Source organism: Micromys minutus (genome assembly GCF_963924665.1).
Source record: "Micromys minutus genome assembly, chromosome: 13".
Lineage (NCBI taxonomy): Eukaryota > Metazoa > Chordata > Mammalia > Rodentia > Muridae > Micromys > Micromys minutus.
In genome coordinates this window covers 20,121,611-20,141,180 of record NC_137982.1, presented here as the reverse complement: position 1 = coordinate 20,141,180, position 19,570 = coordinate 20,121,611, and the positions used below count along the sequence as shown (strand labels likewise).

Below are 19,570 nucleotides of genomic sequence, written 5' to 3'. Positions count from 1 at the left end.
AGTCAGAAGCTTGGGGAGGGGCGTGCCAGGCAAGGGCAGTGGGCAACCTAGCCCTGCTCTCAGCACTCCCCCCACCCCCGCAATCTTCCCTGTACCACCACCCAAACGTCCACCTTCATGTGAGCCTAGAAAACTGAAGTTGGTTCAGTTTTGTTTTGATCAGTTTTTTTTTTCCATACCAACATATGAGAAACCATGTCGAAACTCGGTGCTAACACTGGGGGCCACCTCCTGACGACTGGGGCTAAGGTAATCAGATAATGGGGTATTTTTAATTGAAATAGTTAATGGTCTATTTTGCCAGATTTGAAGTAAGAAGATATTTCCTATCCATGATGAAGACAGAGGTCTGTTAGCTGTTTGTTCAACTGGTCATGTAGTAGCATTGTGCCTTTGCACTGCTGGGTTTGGGCTAGAGATGTCCAGTGGCTACCTGGGTGCCTGAAGAGGGTCTCTCCAGTAGTCACTTCTTAAAGCAGGCTCCTTATTCCTCCAAGGGAGGCTTAACGGCACACTGTAGAAGAAAGCTGATCTCTGATTTTTTTTTTTTTTTAAAGAAAAGAGGCGGAAGGAAAAAGGATATGAACAGTAGTGATAAATCTTATAGGAGGAAACTTGATACATCTTCCATATATTTAGTACAGATACAAGATAGTATGAGAAATGTAAAATATGGCACGGATGTGTTTTGACCCATGCTGAAACCTTTTTCTTTATTAAGGATTTTTCGACTGCAACTCTCCACAACTTACATAGATCATCTATAGGTACTCTATCTGTGATGGGAGCAATGGAGAAATTAATTTATCCAATCCTTCTCATTGTAAATGCTCAAATTAGGAAAGAGGAGTGTGTAACCAACTGTGAAAATCCGCTTTCTTGCACCCTAGAATGAAATCTAGCTGTGGTCATGCTGGGTGGCTATTACCCTCCCCCCACCACCACCACTGAAAAATAAACATGCAAAATACAAAGCCCTGTAGCTCTGGGAGTGTGGATGTGGCAGCCCCTGTGGTGGCTTCCCCCTCCTTTGAGAGCAGTCGCCAGTGACTCTTGCATTCAAAGTCTTGCTGTAGGCACACATTCAAAGCACAGTTCAAAGCAGTTTATCTTAATATGAGTAAAAGTCTAGTGTTGGATCAGGGTATTATTTGTTTCAGGTTTCTTCAGACTGAAAACAGGGGACTATGACATATTTGACAGTATTAAAGCAGAAAAGCTGATAAGAGGAAGCTGTTTGGCCCTATTCAAACCTTTACCCTTTCCTTTACACAGGATTCTAGAGGCTGAGGGACTGGGCATTTATCTGTGCTTTCTCGGGTTCTTAAAGACTTTCACTATTTAAAATAATTGGGAGAGGGTCTCCTAGTGTTTTTAAGAAATTAAGCCTTAACTGTTGAGGCAAAACAGTTTCTTCCTTTTCCTATAAATACAGAGCATCCTCAAATTTGGCTGTCTTTATTTACTTCTATATTAGTTCCAATTATGTGCAGTGTAAACCAGCTTTTTGATTAACAAAACAACAGAGCATTGGTTAAGAACACTTAAACTTCAAAAAAAATTCCCCTGGGAAGTGGGCTCTGAATTGGTTAATAATGTGCAGTACTTGCTAAATTGCTGACTTCCAGATGTGGGAAATATCTTCCTTGTTTAGGACCTATGTAACCTGATTGGATTAGGACAGAGCGTCACGTTGGAAGCTTTTGAGTGATTATTTAATTAACCATACAGTAGAAAGCTGTATTCTCCAGGAAATCCCTTCCATATTTGCATAACCAATCCCTTCAGAGCAAAGGTGGAGTCTTTTCTTTTTAATTTTACTTTAATTGCAATATCAAAAAATATACACTTCAAAACTTAGACCCCACACAGTTTAATGTCACCCTCTTTCTTTCGTCCTAAGCTCCTCTAGCCTCTCTCCTTCTTCCTCCTGTTGTAGTGTGGTCTGCATGAGATGTAGAGAGACCCAGAGATTGGCCAGCACAGTGCAGCTCTATGTTAATCTAGAGACCCTTTATTAAAATGCCAAGGGACTTTTAATACAGGGATCCAATCCAGAAAAAAAAAATACCCCCCCCCACACAGATCCTAAGATGCAGTGCACAAGTAGCATTTTCCTCCCCTAGCTCTGGCGATTTTTTTTTAAAAATAAAATGTAATAGACAGGGCAAGAATTTAGTTCCAAAAACGGTGCTTGAGGTATCCATATAACTTGATGTGCCCCTCAAGCGTAGTCACCAGAGATATCTATATAAGAAAAGAGATCTGCATGGAAGACCCAAGATCTTTCCCTTTAACTTTCGCCCCTCGGAGTTCTCCAGTTCTGTGAATGGTGTGCACCGTTTTCCGCCCAGTACTCTGCAGGATTTAGTGATGAGGATAATGATGCCAAAGGCTTGACGGGCGGGAGGGGGGGGCGTGGAGAAGGGAGGGAGGGAGGGAGAGAGGAAGGGAGGGAGGTGGAATTTCATTTCTTCCACTAAAGCGTTTGCGGAGACTTCAAGGTATAATCTATCCCAGATCCTTTCCCAGAGAGAAACTTGGCGATCACGTTTTCACATGATGCTCGCGCTCAGGACGCTTCAATTATCCCTCCCCACAAAGATAGGTGGCGCGTGTTTCAGGGTCTCTCTTCTCTCCCCTACAGAAAAGAAAAAGAAAAAAATGTCATTAGAAGAGGCGTAACACGTCAGTCCGTCCCCAGGTTTGTGTTTCCTGGAGTGGCCGAAAAGAGATCAGTTCTAACCTGCTCGGCAGGAATAACGGTCCTGCCTCCCGACACTCTTGGCGAGGTTTTGTTCAGTTTGCTCCGGGAGCTGTTTCTTCGCCTCCACCTTTTTCTCCCCCACACTTCGCGGCTTCTTCATGCTTTTTCTTCTCACCATTTCTGGCCAAAACTACAAACAAGACTTCACAGGTAGGTCCCCCCCCACTTCTTTTCCTCCTTGTTTGGTGTGCTTGTACCCCCTTCCTCCCTGTCTAATTTTCTCATTTTGAGTGGGAATGTTAGTCTGAAGTGAGCCGGGTGTCTGTGGACAGGAATTTCAGGTGGTTTTAGCTCCTTGGTGGCAGACTTTTCCCATGAGTGGCTTCTTTGCTTTCTCTTGATTTCCTTTAGTCTCTCTTTCCTCTCCTCTCTCTTTTCTCCCCCTTCCCCCAGCAATTTGATCTGTACCTGTCCATTCAGGTAACCGAAGGTGGTTTTTACTACATAGTCTAGGAAAAGTTTTGTTGAGAACTGTATGGCTGGGGTAAAAACTCATCAAGTGGGAGGTTTCTCATGCTTTGTTCTCACACCGACTTCCAGTTCATTATATGCAGCAATTAAAACTTGGCAAATACCTGTTAATAATTATAAAACTTATTCGAGAAAGACCTACCAAATTCGGGAGCAAGTCCTTCTCTTAGATATGGCAGACTAACCTTTCCCACCGGAGAAGGCTGTTTTCTAAGCAGAAACTTGACTGTTTTTGTCTGCCTAGCGAGTTTCATTTCTTTATTTCATTCTTTGTGTGTGTGTGTGTGTGTGTGTGTGTGTGTGTGTGTGTGTGTGTGTGTGTGAAGTAACACCTTACTTCTGTGATTATAAATAAAGAAGTGAAAGTTCTCTTGGAACTTGAGTCGTTTACCAAAGTGTATGGAGGGGGGGGGGTCACTACAGCTGGGAAGAAAACTGCTGTCAGGATAATAGGGCTAAAATTAGGGTAACTTTTGAAATTTTATTTTAAATGACCAAGTAATATACACATGGATTTTTCATGGAACTCCTCCTTCTCTCTCTCTCTCTCTCTCTCTCTCTCTCTCTCTCTCTCTCTCTCTTTCTCTCTCTCTCTATCACACACACACACACACACACACACACACACACACACACACACACACACCATTCCAGACTTGGAGCCTGAAAAGTTGGAGTCCAAGAGTCACAGGCACAGTGGTGAGCTCAGCTAACATAAATGTATTTATCTCCCACCTACTTACATGTTTCCCATGCTACCCGGTAATGGTGAGGGTAAGACTACTTACTCCAGAGTTAAGGCTAACATTCACAAATAAACTTTACAGCATAAATGCCATGTCTTTCCCTCACACACATACTGGCTCATAAAACTGGCAACTTATTTTATTAAATATATATTTTGTATGCAGTGGCGTGTAAGTCTCAGCAGAAATACAGACAGGCCAGCTGTTTCATCCTACAGACATGTATGACCATTTCTTTATTCCATGATCCCCCCACACACACACACACAACAATTACAAATTAATAGGACAGACAAGAAATTTTTTTTAATGTGTCAAACTTGAAAAGTCTACTCTGTACGCCTAGGTAAATTTAAAGTGCTTTCTACAACACCCACTTCCCCTTCTCTCTGCCCCCCTTCACCCCCGCTTAGCAAATGTGCGGAAACTGATACTCACTTTCCAGGTTTTCCGCAAAGCTTGTAGCACCGGAGACAATAGGTGCAGGGTGTAGGGACTGGGCGTGCTGGGCGGCAGAGAAAGGGTTAATGGCCCTTGTGTTAGAGTTTGCATCTGTTACATCTTTTATAGCCCGCTGTTTAAACTAATCCTCGAGGCACAGCATCTTCCCACCCCGCGGAGTTTCAGGGCTCTCCTCTTCTCCGGCCTGCCTCCGAGGTTTCCCTTCTCCAAGTTTTGACAGTTTGAGCTGAAAGAATGCAGCGCCTCCCTCGATTTTTAGGTACAAAAGTTTCGAAGCCAGAAAGGACACGATCCTTTAGAACAACTTAAATAGTGGCCACGGACTTTCTCTTTCCTTTCTTGAGAGGAAAAAAAAAATCTACTGGAAGAATTTAAGGAAATCAGTGTAGGGAAACGTGTGCGTGGGGGGGGGGCTTAAGTAAATATTGTCCAAGTGGTGAGGTTGGGGGGGTGGTAGGAACAATGTCCAGAGAGGCTTATAATTATATTTCTTTTGCCGGGTAAAATGGGAAATCTTAATTTGGGGGCGGAGGGTGTAGGGAAAGAGACAGTTGCCTCGATAAACTCCAAAGGGGAGGGGAGGGGTCGCGGGGCGAGTGGGCTTCCTGTAATTACTATTATCAATTTACCCGAGTGTGCTTCATCCAAGGGCTGTTTTACGTTGTTTGTTACTTTTTTTCCCTCTTGGGAATGGGGGGGTCGGAGAAGGGATGAGAAAAGATGAGAGCGAAAGACCCCCCCTCTCCAAGTTCCCGAGCCCGGCTGAGGACTTTTCGGAGGAAGGGGTCCGCCTAGCCTTGAGTCAAGCAGTCTTACTGTACCGCCGTGTGCATTCTCTCATACGGTCAGGAGTTATGACTCATTTTGAAGATGTAATTCTTGTCTCTGATCCCCTCGCGAGTGCAACACACCAAACAGTAACAACACAAAGCGCCTCGGGGCCAAGGCTGGGGGTGGGGGGCGGGGAGGGGGCCGCCGAAGTTTCGCTTTGGCGCTGAGGGCGCGGATGGGTGCTCACCCGGGCCCTGGCCCGGATCCCCTGGGCGGCCCGCGCGCGTTTCAATGGGCGCGGACGATGCCCACATTGTCGCTGTGTTTGGTTGCTAGATCGAGCCTGCGTGCTGCCGAAGCAGGGCGCCGAGTCCATGCGAACTGCCATCTGATCCGCTCTTATCAATGAAGCAGCCGATCATGGCGGATGGCCCCCGGTGCAAGAGGCGCAAACAAGCCAATCCCAGGAGGAAAAACGGTAAGAAGAGGCCCGAACCAAACTTTTCCGGGCCACTCGGCGGCCCGAGACCAGGGGGAAGGGGGGGACAGGGAAAAGGAAGCCGGTGGCGGCGCCTGGGGCTCGCGGGCGAACCTCCCTCGGCGACCAGCGCCGGAGCCCCACGCGCGGCCGCTGTACCGGGGCGCGGGGGGGGGGAGTTGAGCAAGTGCGGGGCCAAGTGAGCGCCGGGCTCCGGGGGGGCTCCAAGCGCTGCCGATCGGACCAGCGCCCCACTCCGCGGCCCCGGCACCCCTGCTGCCTCCGCCCGCTCCGCTCCCCGGCCCGCAGGTCCCCGGCCCCGCGGTAGGAGCGAGCGGCGAGGGCAGGGCGGGGGCTCCGGCGCTTGGGAGCGCTGGACCTCGGGGCGCGGGCGGGCGAGGGTGGCAGGAGGGCGGCCAGGGCAAGGGAGGAGACCCGAGGCTGCTTCTCCGCCAGCCTCAAAGTTTCTTGCTGGAGTCGCCGGGCCGCCTCTCTGTGCGCCAAGTAACGGTCCGCGGGCAGCGGGCCCTGGGCAGACGTGGGGAACCGTGGGGGGGAGGGGGGATAGGAGGAACTGGCCAGGAGCTGAGGGCTGGGGACCCGGCTCCTCTGCAGTAGGCTCGGGCCCCCGCTCCGGGCCAGAGAGTGGGGCGAACAGAGATTTTTTTTTCCCGGCAGTTGCTCTTCCACGGCCGGGAGGAGCCCGGGAGGATCCCGTTATCCAGGCTGAGTCAGGAAGGAGGAAAGAGATGGGGGTGCGAGGGAACACACAGACCAGAGGTGGCAGATTAAAGGGGTGTGTGAGTTTAGGTCCATTTTGGAAAGGGACTGTGTAAAAGTGTGTGTGTGTGTGTGTGTGTGTGAGAGAGAGAGAGAGAGAGAGAGAGAGAGAGAGAGAGAGAGAGAGAGAGAGAGAGAGACCCTAGGTATTACCCTCAAACAAAATCGTGGGAATAAAAGAGAAAAGTGATTGGCAAGTGCGCGGAAGGCGCTTGGGGGAGGGGAGAGAGTTGGGGGACGACAGAGGGTGCAGGGGGTGGGTGCTGATGGAGGATACTGAGTTTTAAAAGAGAAAAATGAAAAGAAACGGGGGGGGGGGCAAACAGCACCTCAAAACAAACAAGCGATCCAGCCGCGCCAGCCCAGAATCGGAAAGGAAACTTCACTCTCCTTTCGCTCTCAGCCCGCTCACTGGGCGCGGGCGGTCTAGACGCTTCTGAGCTGGGCACTAGGGTGGTAGCACACAAGCCCGCGCCTGGAGGGTACTGCTCAGACCCACTTGGAACAACTTTCCACCAGAAAGGACAATTGTGCGCTCCCCTAGCCTGCCTCAATGCTGCACCGCATGCAGAGGGTTGGGGGGGGGTGTTCAGGGTGGGAGTTTGGGGTCCTGGAGGGAGTAAAACACAGAGACTAAAAGATTCTGTTTAGAGACAAATAATCTCCCTCTCTCTCCTCTCCTGTCTCTTAGCGTGAGTGTGTGTGTGTGTGCGTGTGTGTGTGCGTGTGTGTGTGTGTGTGTGTGTGTGTGTGTGTGTGTGTGTGTGTGTGTGTTTCTTTTGCTTGTTGTGGAGGAGGTGGGGAGCCATATGGGTGAGTGATAAAGGAATTTTAGTCAAAAACTGTTCGTTATGTTACCCTGCCTTTCCCTTTGTGCTGTCTTTGATCTGTTTGCTAGGCTTAGTATTACAAAAAACAAGGACAATAATATATTCCAAGCTGGTCCCCAAGATTCGGTTCAGGATGCCTCTTTTTAAGTGTGTGTGTCTCTCTTTTAATTTAATTTTTTCTTCATTGCCGCCTGGCATTATTTAAGGTGGTTCTTACACAGGAGACCTCCCCTTCTCCATCTCTGGGTAATTTAGTAGACACTAAAATTACATCCAATGTTCTCCTCTCCTCTCTCGTGTTTCCTCTGTTCCCTTTATTAAATGTTAGTTATTGATTTTCTAAAATCAATGTCTGTTGTGGGGCTTCCCCCCTCACAAGTATCTAAAGCACAGTGCTGATCATCCGGATAACAAAAGCTTTGTGTCATGAAGCTTCTCTCCCCCCCCCCCCCCACCATGTTAAACAGTTTTTTTTTTTTTTTTTTTTTTTTTTTTTTTTTAAGAAAGGGGAATGAAATTTCAAGCTAGGCAACCAGAAGTATTCTTCTGCAGTAAAGACTGAAGTATTTCTTTTTCTTGTTCTTCCTCCTTCTACTCCATGATTTTGCTGTGAAATACCAACTTGGCTCCAGCAGTAGGTCAGGCCCCAGCCCAGTTTGGGGACTGGGAGAGAGTCTGGCTTCTTGAGAACTCTAGTGGCACAAGCTACTGGGGCCTCACAGGTAATACAGAGTACCAGGGAGGAGTGCGGTCAGGAATACCAACCATTTCTCCCATGATCAGCCATTCATTTGGGACAAGGTTCCACACTCTGGGGTGGATAAAGTTGAACTTTGATATTTTTTTTCTTTCTTTCTTTTTTTTTTTTTTAGGCATTTATCCCAGACCCTAAACATTCACCAGCAGGTCTGTGGATGCCCACACCTTTCTCTGACTTTAACTATTACCTGTCTCTTTTTCCAAAGAGCCTGTAAGAAAACCTGCTGTAAGCTGAGGACTTACTTGCCAGTGTTTTCATTGGGTTTAATCTGACTTAGCAGTGTGTGGGTCGTGAGAAGCAGGTAGGAAAGCTCAGACCATCTTTTTCATTTTCTTTCTCATCAAATACATACCCAATGCCTTTTCCTTTGGGAATTGCCAGGATTTATCTGAACTGAGTGGATTTTTCTTCTTTCCTGGATTCCTGGAAAAGATGTCACTTTTGAGCTTGTGTCTTTGCTGATAACACTAAATATGATGATGCTTATCAACATCATATAGAAATTCCTGGAAAGGAATAATGGCAACAATAATAATAGAAGCTGCAAGGGGGGAAAAAGACCCAAGACCTAGAATGGCACTTTATATAATTTTAATGAAGTCACCGGTGTGTGTATAGAGTAAGAAGGCAAGGAAGGGAGCCGGGCAGAGCGGTGCTTGTGTGTTTGAAAGGCTAGTCAAAAGCATGGCTTAGACGACGGTGATGTGAGGTATTATTTTTTTTTTAAAAAGCCTAGATGAATGAGGCAGATCAGGGGACACAAATATAGAAAGAGAGGAACAATCTAAAAAATCTCAAGTACCAATATTCTTTCAGGCCAGCAGGATGCCTAGTAAAGACAGTGACAGGACCAAGTTAAGAATGGCTAGTGGTTTCTCTCCCTTCGTCCACAGGGAGAGCAGGACAGCTTTTCCTAGAAAATAAGATGTGTGTGGAGGAAAGGGAGGTGGGATTAGGGAAAGAGGCAAAAAGCAAATAGCCATCAGACAAGTGTGTAGGTTTCAAGAAAGTTCAGTCAGATGATCCTCAGCCGCCTGACTGACTCACTTTGTAACACTTTCACTAAGGCTAGAGAGGAGGGGGGAGCCAGCCCCCCTTTATAGTCCTCTGATTATACCCCACTATCTCCACATAGCCTTAGAAGAAGGAATGAGCTCTCCAGAACAGAACGGAGAGCCGTCTGACACTACTTGCAGCCGGTTTGTAACTTGCAAAGTTTGTGGCTTTCACCCTGATTTTGGGCAGCAGGTCCTAGAATGCTCCCGCTTCCTTCTTGTTTAGTAACCATCTGGGAAGAAAGGCCTGCCTGCCCATTCTCTCCCCCTCCTAGGCTTCCACCACCAGCCTCTGGAAAAATCACACAAACATATGTGTGTTTCAACAGCAACAAAAAAAAAAAAAAAATGAAATTGCTGGTATGCCTGTTTCAAAGAATGGACTGAAGTTGTCTTTGAATGGGAAAAACTTGAATTAGGAAGGGAGAAGAAGGAAACGAAAGAAGGAAGGAAAAGTTGACTTGATTTTTGCTTCAAAGTTTCTGCTAAAGGTCTGGGTGGTGTGGACTACCTAGGAGGTAGATAGCGGACAGGGAAGCTTTCAGCAAACACCTTTGCTCTGTGATTTTCAGTTTGTAAAGAAAAGCACTCAAGTCGAATATCTCGGGGATGCAATCAGATGAGCAGAAATTATTATCCCTGCTTAAAAGAAACCTTCGCTCTTTCCCACTTCTTTGAAAGGAGTGGAGGGTCTGCTAATGATGCTGAGAGGCAATGAGGAATGGAGATGCTGCTCCCATTGCAGAGGTGCTTAATGGAAAGAAAGGCGTCTGCCATCCAACAACCCATTCTCAGGATGGGGCTCCACCTCACCTCCCTCACAGGGGGAATTTGGACTGGGCAGCTGGAAGTGACAGACCCTCTGTACACATCGAGGCAGGATGGTGCCCTTCAGGTTATAATCGGTCACACCTTACTTATCCTTGCAACTGTGGAGATCTTTGGCAAGTCGCTTTCCTAAAGTTGGTGAGCTTCTGTGGGGAGCCTGTTCCCCTGCTTCATACTCAGGCTGTCTCTGTGGCAGGTACCAGCTCTGAGGGTCCTCCAAAGAGATCAATCTCTGTCCTGTTCTCTCCATGGAGATACTGCACACACAAGGCTGGGGGCTATGTATCTAGACTGATCTATTTGTTTTATTTTGGTTTAAGAAAAAAAAGAAAGAAAGAAAACTATGCCAACTGGGGTAGACACGTGCTTTGCTTTGCAGCACAGCCCCCAGCAGCGAACCCGGTAGCGTGCTTGCTGTGGCAGTCCTCCAGGGATAGGGGTAGGCTTCAGGTTTTAAACTTTGTAATGTTGCTCTGTTGTCAAGAGAAAAAGAAAATGATTTCATATCCTGTAAGCGTTCATTTTCCAGTGTGGAGAAAACCCAGCCTGCAGTTCCCTGTCAAACTGCTCTGTCATAGATTCTAGATTCTTTCCTTCATTCTCTTTCTTAATTTGCTTAAGGAAAATTACAAGAGGTTGTTCAAGACTCTAAGGCCATGTTTTCCTGGGATGGGGTGGGGGTGTGTTCCCTTGAAGGTAGGAAAGAAGGCTGCTGTTGGCTTTCTAACAGGGCGTAATTATTCCGGGGGTGGGTTTTTTTCTCCTTACAACTCTCTTTGTCATCAGTGTTCTTCCAAGGCTCTGAAGGTGCTTTTTCTCTCTGTGAAAGGAGATTCTTTGTCCTGTCCCTGCTCAGCACTGTGGCTTCCCAAGGTAGACACTATTTTGTGCCTGTCACAGAGAGAGGGAGTGCAGGTTTGCAGTGCTCACAGACAATTGATTGTCTGCGCTAATGTGTTTCATTTACATGTTTATAACATCAATGGTGCTGGGTGTCCACTGTACCATTCATTCCTGCCTTCCCACAAGGGGGCAATTGTCTGAATGGCCAAGTCAGACACCTTTTTGATTGCTCTTTGCTTGTCTTTTTAGAGCAAAGAGATAAAGGAGGAAAGTCTGTGATGCAGAAACACTAGTTGAAAATATATAAAATGTCAGTTCAAAAGCAGATGTTAGCACAAGCCTAAATATGCTTTTTAGCCATGATGTGAATGTTGAAGACTACAGTGGGGAGCAGAGGAAAGGATGACCCCAAACCAACAAACGCAGACCCATTTCTTTAGTTCCCTTTCTTCTCAAGCAACCAGAAGATGAAATGGGATTTTTCGTTTATTTTATTTTATTTTATTTTATTTTGAGCCTTGGAACATCCAGGAACCTCCTTGTCGTTAGAATGTTTGCTGTGATTTGTGGATTTTGTATATATTTATATAGCTGTTTGTGCCAACATCATCAGTTTACCACTTGGAGAAAAATCTATTGAATGACTATTTGGGCTGTAAGGAGTGTAAACTTTTAAGAGAAAGATCCAAGGATTTCCTCATCAGGCAGTTTTTAGAGAAAGATGGTAATAATCACCAGGCTGTGGGAAGCTTAAGCTGTGTGCTAGATAGTTTTATCTTGGGTGACAGTTGTATCAAAGATAAAGCTCTCAGGAAAAGTGTAACTAGTAATTACAAAGTAAATAATTTCATTTTAAGATGTTCTGTTCTCTCTCTCTCTCTCTCTCTCTCTCTCTCTCTCTCTCTCTCTCTCTTCCTCTCCCCCCCCCGTGTGTGTGTGTGTGTGTGTGTGTGTGTGTGTATGTGTACATGTGTATATGTGAGTGCATGTGTGTTGTGTTTCCTGTCAGGATGCTGACAGGAAAAGTCATCCAAGCATGTCTCTTCTGGAGTTCTCTCCTCTTCAGTCTTGCCTGTAGACCACACATCTATGTAACCCACAGGACGAGCACACCTGCTTAAAAATATTTTACAGATCGGATAGTGCCTTGCTGGTTCGTTTATGTAATAAGATCATTAGGAGTTGGTTTGATTTTCTGTGTGGTCCAAGAGGAGAAAAAAAAAATCTTAACTGTTGTGTCATGTGGTGGGAAATAAATGGGGGTGCTTTTATAATTTTGTAGCAAATTAGGGGGAAAAGAAATGGCCAGTCAGTAGGATTTTTTTTTTTTTTTTGCCCTCTCTGGGAAGACACACAGTAGCTGCACCGTTAGCTGAACCCCTGACACGGCGGTCTTTTGAATGCCTTAGGTATGATTTCACTTTCGCTCACATCAATGCTGACCTGAATGCCTTTCATATCTGATCCGCTGTGTCTCTCCCAGTAAACATCCCCTGAGGGGAGAACAAAGAAAGAGCTCTTCTTCTTCTTAATCACAATTCAGCCCTTTCACCGCCGGCAGGCTCCATTTGCATTCTGCCACAGAAAGCCAAGATGAAAAGAGAGAGAGAGAGAGAGAGAGAGAGAGAGAGAGAGAGAGAGAGAGAGAGAGAGAGAGAGAGGCGCAGAGGGTAGTGGTTGAGTAAAGTAACTTAGGTGTTTGTGGCTGTTTGTTGGGCCTTCCCCTAGTTACCAGCCTTATATAGTTGATGCTCAACCCTGCCTGTCCCTCCTGACAGGCATATAGTGTTACAAGATGTCATATCTGTACTATTCATGGCCACCACTCCACTTGAGGTAAAAAGTGTAAGAGAAGCATTGAATTCTAGCCCAGACGCCTGTTAGATTTGGGGTCAGGTGTGCAGACTTCTCACTGTTGAATGCTACTTACAATTTGGCCTTAATAACTATGATTGTTCACCATATGACCTAGGAGGTGGGGGCACTGGAGGGTGGGCGGGAAGGGGCGGGCTTGGAGACCCAGCCCTGGTCTGACTGCAGGGACTGATGCTTGAACACAGATGGAAAAAAAAAAAGGACAGAAAGAAAGAAAGAAAGAAAGAAAGAAAGAAAGAAAGAAAGAAAGAAAGAAAGAAAGAAAGAAAGAAAAAAGAATCCTCAGGAAAACTGGAAAAGACTTTCCCATTCCCCCCCAACCCTGACTTTTTATGATAATTCATATTTTCAAATGAAAGGGGAAAAAAGCCAAGAAAGAAACTCTCAAATGAGCCAAAAAGGAAAAAAAAATGTCTGAAAAGAATTTTAGGGGAAAAGTTGTTCTATTTTAAAGAGCTCTGAGGGCTGCAAAGTGCCGTACGTTCACACCTTCTCCATACTTCTTTTTTCAGATTTTTTTAGTATGTTTAACATTTGTGAGATGACAGCCTTTTTGTATCTCAAACTGGATGCTTCAGGATTTGTAGGGAGGGGCTGGTGGTATTCACGTTTTTTTCTTGACAGAGAAAGTTTGTGCCTAAAGGGCTCCTTCTTGCTGGGAATTGTTTAAACCCTCGTGGGCGGACCTGTCAGGTTCTCCTGTGTCATTTGCCTCCATTTGCAACATGCAAAAGTAACATGCAGTTGAAGACACCGGAACATGATCACAGCAATCTCAGGTCCCTCTCGTGACAACTTTGCAGTAGATTATCTTGCTATGGGCTTGTCTTTTTTTCCCCTTCTGAAACCAACTTGTCTTTTAAGATACCAACAATTAGATTACATACAGTCCACACACACACACACACACACACACACACACACACACAGACACACACACAACTTTAGACATACAAGCTCTGCAAAAGAAGAGAGGACTGTTTGATATTTGGGTAGCTGTTCCAACACCTATGTGGTATACGTCACTTAAGAGAGCAGCAAGAATGGACACATTTCGAATTGTACATGGCATGTGACACAGATTTCTAATTTCCCACCCTTTTCCCAGAAGATTTACAGAATTTACAAAAAGAGATTAGCCCTACACCTTCCACCCCTCCTATCCACCCCCATGACTCCAGCAATGAAGGATTTAGGCAGATTTACTTCGGTAAACACCTTTGGACACTGGGGGTGGGGGGGGGGGTGGGAGTCTGTTTGCAAAAGGAGGCTTTTGTTAAGTGAGGTACCAGGCAGCTGTGATATTAACCCTACCCAGCAATGCGGGTTAACTCTTTGAGTTCCTGGCCCTTTGCAGTCAGCACATGAAATCCTGGCTCTCTGAAGACACTCAGAATTCTGGCTGTCGCACTTTATTATTCAGACAAGTCTTGTAGACATGAAAACTGTTCAAGCTTTTAAAACAATGTGGTTTAATTAGATGAGGTGGGCTTACATTGCTCATAAGCCCTCCAAATGGTGGTTTATAATTGGCAAAGGAAAGGGGAAAAAAAAGATAGAGAAAGGGGAGTCAAGGCAGCACATTAAATATTCCAAGAAATATCTTTAGAAAAGCTATTTTCATTTCTAGCTTTTAAAATATTAGACTTCGGTCACGAGAGGGAATGAAGCAGCCGGGGTCTCTCTTCTTGCTGTGAGAGACACCAGAAGTTTATGAGGAAGAAATGGGCTTCAACTTGAAAAGCTACAGAGGCCAATGGGACAGTGACATTATCTCAGTCCTAGCATCCTGGGGAGGGGGAAGTCCTGCCTATCTGTCAGAGCTAGAGAGGTCATGTGAACCTCAGAGTCAGGCCCTCAGGCGCCCATTACCGGCCCGAGAGTCTTTCCAAAGCAACCAAAGAGGTTTTTTGTTGTTGTTGTTGTTTGTTTTTGTATGTTTTGTTTTTTGTTTTTTTTGTTGTTGTTTTTTTATGAGGAAGGAGTTAATGGTTATTTTTTGTTGGGCACAAGAATAACTTTACAGGTGTTGCATTTGGGCTGAAATAAGATCGCCTTTTTTAGTTTCAAAGGGAGTGTAGGTGTCAACGTTCGAGCAGCCACAAATGTGTGAGAAAGTAAAGGGTATGAGACGTGACAGAATTAAAGGTGTCTGCTATGTTGTTACACCGTGTGTCAGGCTGCAAGCTCCCTTTGTCACAGCCTCCTGGTGATTTGACAGCACAGGTCTACTTCCCTTCTAGGTGAGACAGCATTTTTAAACTGGAGTTATAAATACGGTGCACCCTTTGGGTTGCACCCTGCGTCCCAGATCCATGAATCCTATTTGAAACGTCTTGCCCTAAGACACAATGAACAAACACCCATACACAAGGGGGCTGTGGGCCTGCACAGTGCCAGCGTCACAGTAGCTGCCATTGACTGTTGTTTGGCAAGAAGATCCTCTGCCAAATCATCCAATAATTAAGTTTTATGTTATTTGTATGAACGACCAAGCATGCAGTATTCCTTTTCAAAGCAAAAGGAGGCTTACAATTACTTTTTGAACACTTTCAGAGCATGGTCAGGTCACAGTTTGGGGGCTGAATTAAAATGATCTCATTCATGATCTAATTGAGGCTGGCACAACCCTATAGCAGTAGCAGGAGTACATAAATATAAATCAAAGACCAAAATTTAGCAAATCATATCATTTGCTAGAAATCTGCTCATGAATTATTCTCCAATTGCCAACCCAGAAGTTAAACTTTGCCTCTTCTGAGCAACAGTAACTGCAGCTTTTTTTTTTTTTTTTTTTAAGGCTTCTGACAGGAAAGTTACAGGAGCTGAATAGAGAAAGGAGAAGGAAGACGACCCATGTGTCCCCTGATAACTGTGTGTTTGTGACCCAAGAAAGTATGAGGGCTGATAAAGACAAGCCCGGTAACAGCGGGCACTGCAGATTTGCTTAGACATTACCATGGGCTTTCAGAAGCCAGTCTTAGGAAAGGAAGTGCTCTGACATACAGGGTAGGAAGGAGAAAGCATGTCCAAAAGGGCCTGATGGAAACTTTGCTTTCATTTTTCTGTCTGAGGGATACAATCCTAAAATGATTCTCACCAGTATCTGCAGTTATGTCTCTTGCTGAGCTGATCTGAAATACTGATACTTGAAGCTGTCATTCTGGGGAGGAAGATGAAATGGAACTATTACTGTACACATTTAAGTTGCCTCTCTTATTTTAACTACAAAATTACGACTCAGATCGCTTCCCAATTAATAGACGAAAGAGTACATTCTATCGTGACTAGCATCCTGCGTTTCTTCAGTTTTGTATCATTTTACTTTTGTTCCCACCCATTCTTGTATAAAGTAGAAGAGGTTGAATTCTTAGCTTGAATATTTTGAGGTTAAAAACTTCTCATATGAGGATATTCCTTCTAACAAACAATGAATACAAAATTGGTCAGTTTACCCAACTTAACTTAAAGGAAGGTGTTATTTCAAATCTCCAGTAAAACGATTTCTTTCTTTTGAGAATAAGTAATTAACCATAATGATTTGCCATGACAACAAGACACATTCCACATAAAAACCAGCAATAGCTACATTGCTTAAATGAAAGAATATCGGGTTTTGTTCTTTACAGACTATTTCATGTTTCCTAATTAATCCTAGAGAAGAATAAAAAGTGTTTCTAACGAGAAAGTAGCCGTTCCCTCTCCCCCAAATAAGTAACCAGTAACAAATCAACAAATTAAAACATTGTACTATGTAGATCTGAGATTTTGTCCCCCCTCACACACAAATGAGTACATTTTAAGCAGCCGGTACCCACGTGATCCACAACTTCAGCATACAGCTTTTGTTATTTACTAGTTTAAATTGTATTTATAGTCTCTTGCATAGCCAAGTACCTGCAATCAAGGAAACTTTGCAATTTGCCTATTCTTGGAAGTACCTGTTTCTATTTTCAACACCCAAGCACATCAATGGAAGTGCTTCACATCGTGTGATTTCTCAGTTGTAAGAGGTGAGGTTTACATAGAAAGAACTCAGTAGGCTGTGTTTTCATAATAAAAAGACCCATCAAGGGAGAAATATCTAGAAGCAAAATGGTTGCTCCCTGAAGATTTCCCATCACCTTTGCTCGCTAACAAAATGTGAAGACTAAATCCAACCCATGTGCACACTTGTACACACACAAACACGAATGTGCACACTTGTACACACACAAACACGAATGCATACCAGGAGCCTAACTCTGGTTCTTTTTCTCTTTAGCTTTACTATAAAGCAGACCAACCCTGTAAATTAGATACATTTAACCAAAAAGAGTAGATAGGAAGAATCTATGTAGACTTCGGCAGCAGGATTTCTGGAGAGAAAACTTTTCTCCACGCTACCTGACTCTCATTAAATTTACTTGTACCTGTAATCTAAGCACACGTGTATTGTTTAGGATAAATTACTGGTTTTTAAATTGTTTTCCTTCAATAGTACCTACCTTAACACAGATTATTCTAAGTTGGTGTCAAGTTATTATAGGAGAAAAAAAAAAAGGAAGAGAGAGAGAGAGAGAGAGAGAGAGAGAGAGAGAGAGAGAGAGCGAGAGAGAGAGAGAGAGAGAGAGAGAGAGAGAGAGAGAGAGAGAGAGAGAGAGAGAGAGAGAGAGAAAAGAAGGAGAAAGAGGAGGAGGCCAGCATTCTGAAGTCCTAACTAAAGATGATATTTTAAAGTAGTGTTTATAGTGTTTAGAAGAAAGGGGGAGGGAGGTTTGAAGCTACACTAAAGATGTGGAGGTGTGTGGTACTTTATACTCATGTCAATAAAGAGTGAAGTAACCTTGCTCCATGAAGCCCAGACCACAAATGCTATGTGCCAGGAGGTTCTTTGATAGGGTTCCTGGCCACAGTGTTTCTGTGTTGTCAAGCTGCTATGTTGAACAAACACCTCCTCCGGGACAGAGTGATAAATGCAGAGACAGGCTGGCTTCAACCAGTCTCAGCGACCTCCTCAGCCACACCCCCACTCCCAGGTCCACCTCCTTCCCCTCCCCCATACTTGAAGTTGACAGTGTAGAGAGGTGGGTAAGGTTTTTTGAGGTGTCAGGGGTGACTGATTATGGGCCCTCCTTAAGTCTTAGGAACTGGTACTCTGGGGTTGCAGGCAAAGTCCCTTTTTCTGGCAGGCTTTATCTGGTCTTTTTCAATGAAACTAAACTGAGCTAAACTTTTGCCAACTTGAACCTTCTCCACTTTTACTTAATCACTTAAGAAGCTGCTTGCTTTCCGTGTTCTCGCCAGTCACTTGAGCGTTATTTTCCAGTGTTCAGATGATTGCATCGTGCAGTACAAAACAGAAATTTTGCCTTCAAAACATCCAAACACTATATGTACTCCATGTTTTGCTTTCTAGCATTCTTTTAGGGCCAGCATTTTAGATGTATAGTCAATGAAATTTTTCTTCTCTCTGTTGGGGCTATTATTCTCTGACTAAGCCCTGTTTGCTGGTGCCTTTGTGTGTGCATTTTTCCCCCTGATGTTAAATGAATTTCTGTCTTCCACTTCTGCAGTCTCTAAGAAATAGATAAACCATTATATTTTTTTCCCTGCTCGTATTTTAAAGTGGTGATCCTGACAGCAGGACGATTATTGCACTTTATGTTTTAGTGGATGTTTGCTGTTGCTAGTTACAGCAACACTTATCATAAGACAGCAAGAAAGGAGTAGTCCCTGGTAATTAAAGTAATGAAATATTCATTTACTCTACCTTTTCTGTAGTCTCACAAATTAGGCTGCTACATTTAATGCCTGCACTGCCTCTGTTTTTATTATAATGGCAGCTTTCGCATCTGCAATTAGGACTAATTCTGACAGTTACAATTTCTGAGGGACGGTAAACAGTGAGCGAGATGCGCAGCAGAGGTATTACACGTGAAAAGCCCTTGTCTCTTTAACCTTGTTGTTTTTTTTTTTCTCACAGAGGTTACCTTTTCCCGATGGTGCAAAATCGACTTGACATAACTGTTCATCAGTTTCAGGGTTTTCCCCGGAGGTACTTGCATCAAATCAGCCCAGTCAAGCTTCAAGTTGAAATTGGCAGGCCAGAAACTCACAGGGTAGAGACTAGAGAAGAGACAGCCAACGTACAGGCAGCAAACTGACAGCAGCCGAGTCTGACTGAGAGGGGGAGAGGCTGGGAGAAAGGGAATGCTTTTCAAATTGGGTGTTGGGGAACCCCAGCCCCTCATGGGCCAAAGTCAGTAACACCTGGAGCCCCTGAAGGAGCCAGAAAGGTCTCCATTCAGAGCATCTCCTATCACTAGGGCCCCTCAGCCCTGCCTAGGTTTACGTTTCCTTACTCTGATTGGATGCCTAAAGAGGACTGGGCACACTTAACTATCTGAGGCATCTCCTCAGTACTTAGCAGAGCTAAGGCCAAATCTCATGATCAGTGTTCTAGAAGAAAATAAGAAGGCTTGAGCTTCTTTCTCTCACCTTCTCTCTTTCACCTGCTTTCTAATTGTTAACTTGTGGGACCACGCACAGTCCTTGTCTTTTTGCTCCCTTTCTCTTCTGAAGCAGATTAAATGTCCACAGAGACCAGAAACCAGGAGCCTATAAATGCAAAATGCATTTTGGTCACCCCAAACAGTCACATAATAAGCATATGTCCGGAGAGACATTCCTGTGAATGGCATGAAGTAGCCATTTCTCTCTGTCAAATAATTCCCTTTAGCCTGGATTGTTTAAAGATCCCAAAACATGGCAAAAATCTTAAAACCGTGAGGAGGGTTCTTTTTTTTTTTTCTTAATTTTCTTATCGAGAATACCACTTTAAGAAGAATTCTATACTCACAAAAACTTGTTTTCACAATGAAAATAAATATATAAAAGAATTTCTATCTTTGGCAGAGTGCAT

At 44.6% G+C, this 19,570-nt stretch overlaps 2 protein-coding genes across 3 annotated transcripts in view; one reads left to right on the top strand and one right to left on the bottom strand.

The window, feature by feature from the left end:
* Nucleotides 1-1,934: 1,934 nt before the first annotated feature.
* On the bottom strand, nucleotides 1,935-4,553 carry LOC308428690 (uncharacterized protein). Its single transcript, XM_080927257.1, has 3 exons — nucleotides 4,423-4,553; nucleotides 2,747-2,897; nucleotides 1,935-2,641 (listed from the first exon to the last, which is right to left on the bottom strand). Exons 1-3 carry the CDS (start codon nucleotides 4,534-4,536, stop codon nucleotides 2,583-2,585), a joined length of 324 nt encoding a protein of 107 aa, XP_080783383.1. The 5' UTR covers nucleotides 4,537-4,553; the 3' UTR covers nucleotides 1,935-2,582.
* Nucleotides 2,684-19,570, top strand: part of ZEB2 (zinc finger E-box binding homeobox 2) — a 126,006-nt gene continuing 109,119 nt past the window's right edge. Inside the window, exons 1-2 of one of the 2 annotated variants that reach the window (XM_080927256.1) lie at nucleotides 2,684-2,917; nucleotides 5,554-5,695. In XM_080927256.1, coding sequence (XP_080783382.1) covers nucleotides 5,623-5,695 — 73 coding nt within the window. In that variant the 5' untranslated portion in view covers nucleotides 2,684-2,917; nucleotides 5,554-5,622. The remainder of the gene's footprint in view (nucleotides 2,918-5,553; nucleotides 5,696-19,570) is intronic. The other variant, XM_080927255.1, reaches the window with a different exon arrangement.

What these genes read in the sequence shown, in the direction of transcription:
- LOC308428690 (XM_080927257.1), bottom strand. Translation starts at nt 4,536, where the DNA reads ATGCAAACTCTAACACAAGGGCCATTAACCCTTTCTCTGCCGCCCAGC. An exon ending in CTTTGCGGAAAACCTGGAAA is followed by an intron (nt 2,898 to 4,422) that starts GTGAGTATCAGT and finishes TCTTGTTTGTAG; the next exon opens with TTTTGGCCAGAAATGGTGAG. An exon ending in CCGTTATTCCTGCCGAGCAG is followed by an intron (nt 2,642 to 2,746) that starts GTTAGAACTGAT and finishes TCTTTTCTGTAG; the next exon opens with GGGAGAGAAGAGAGACCCTG.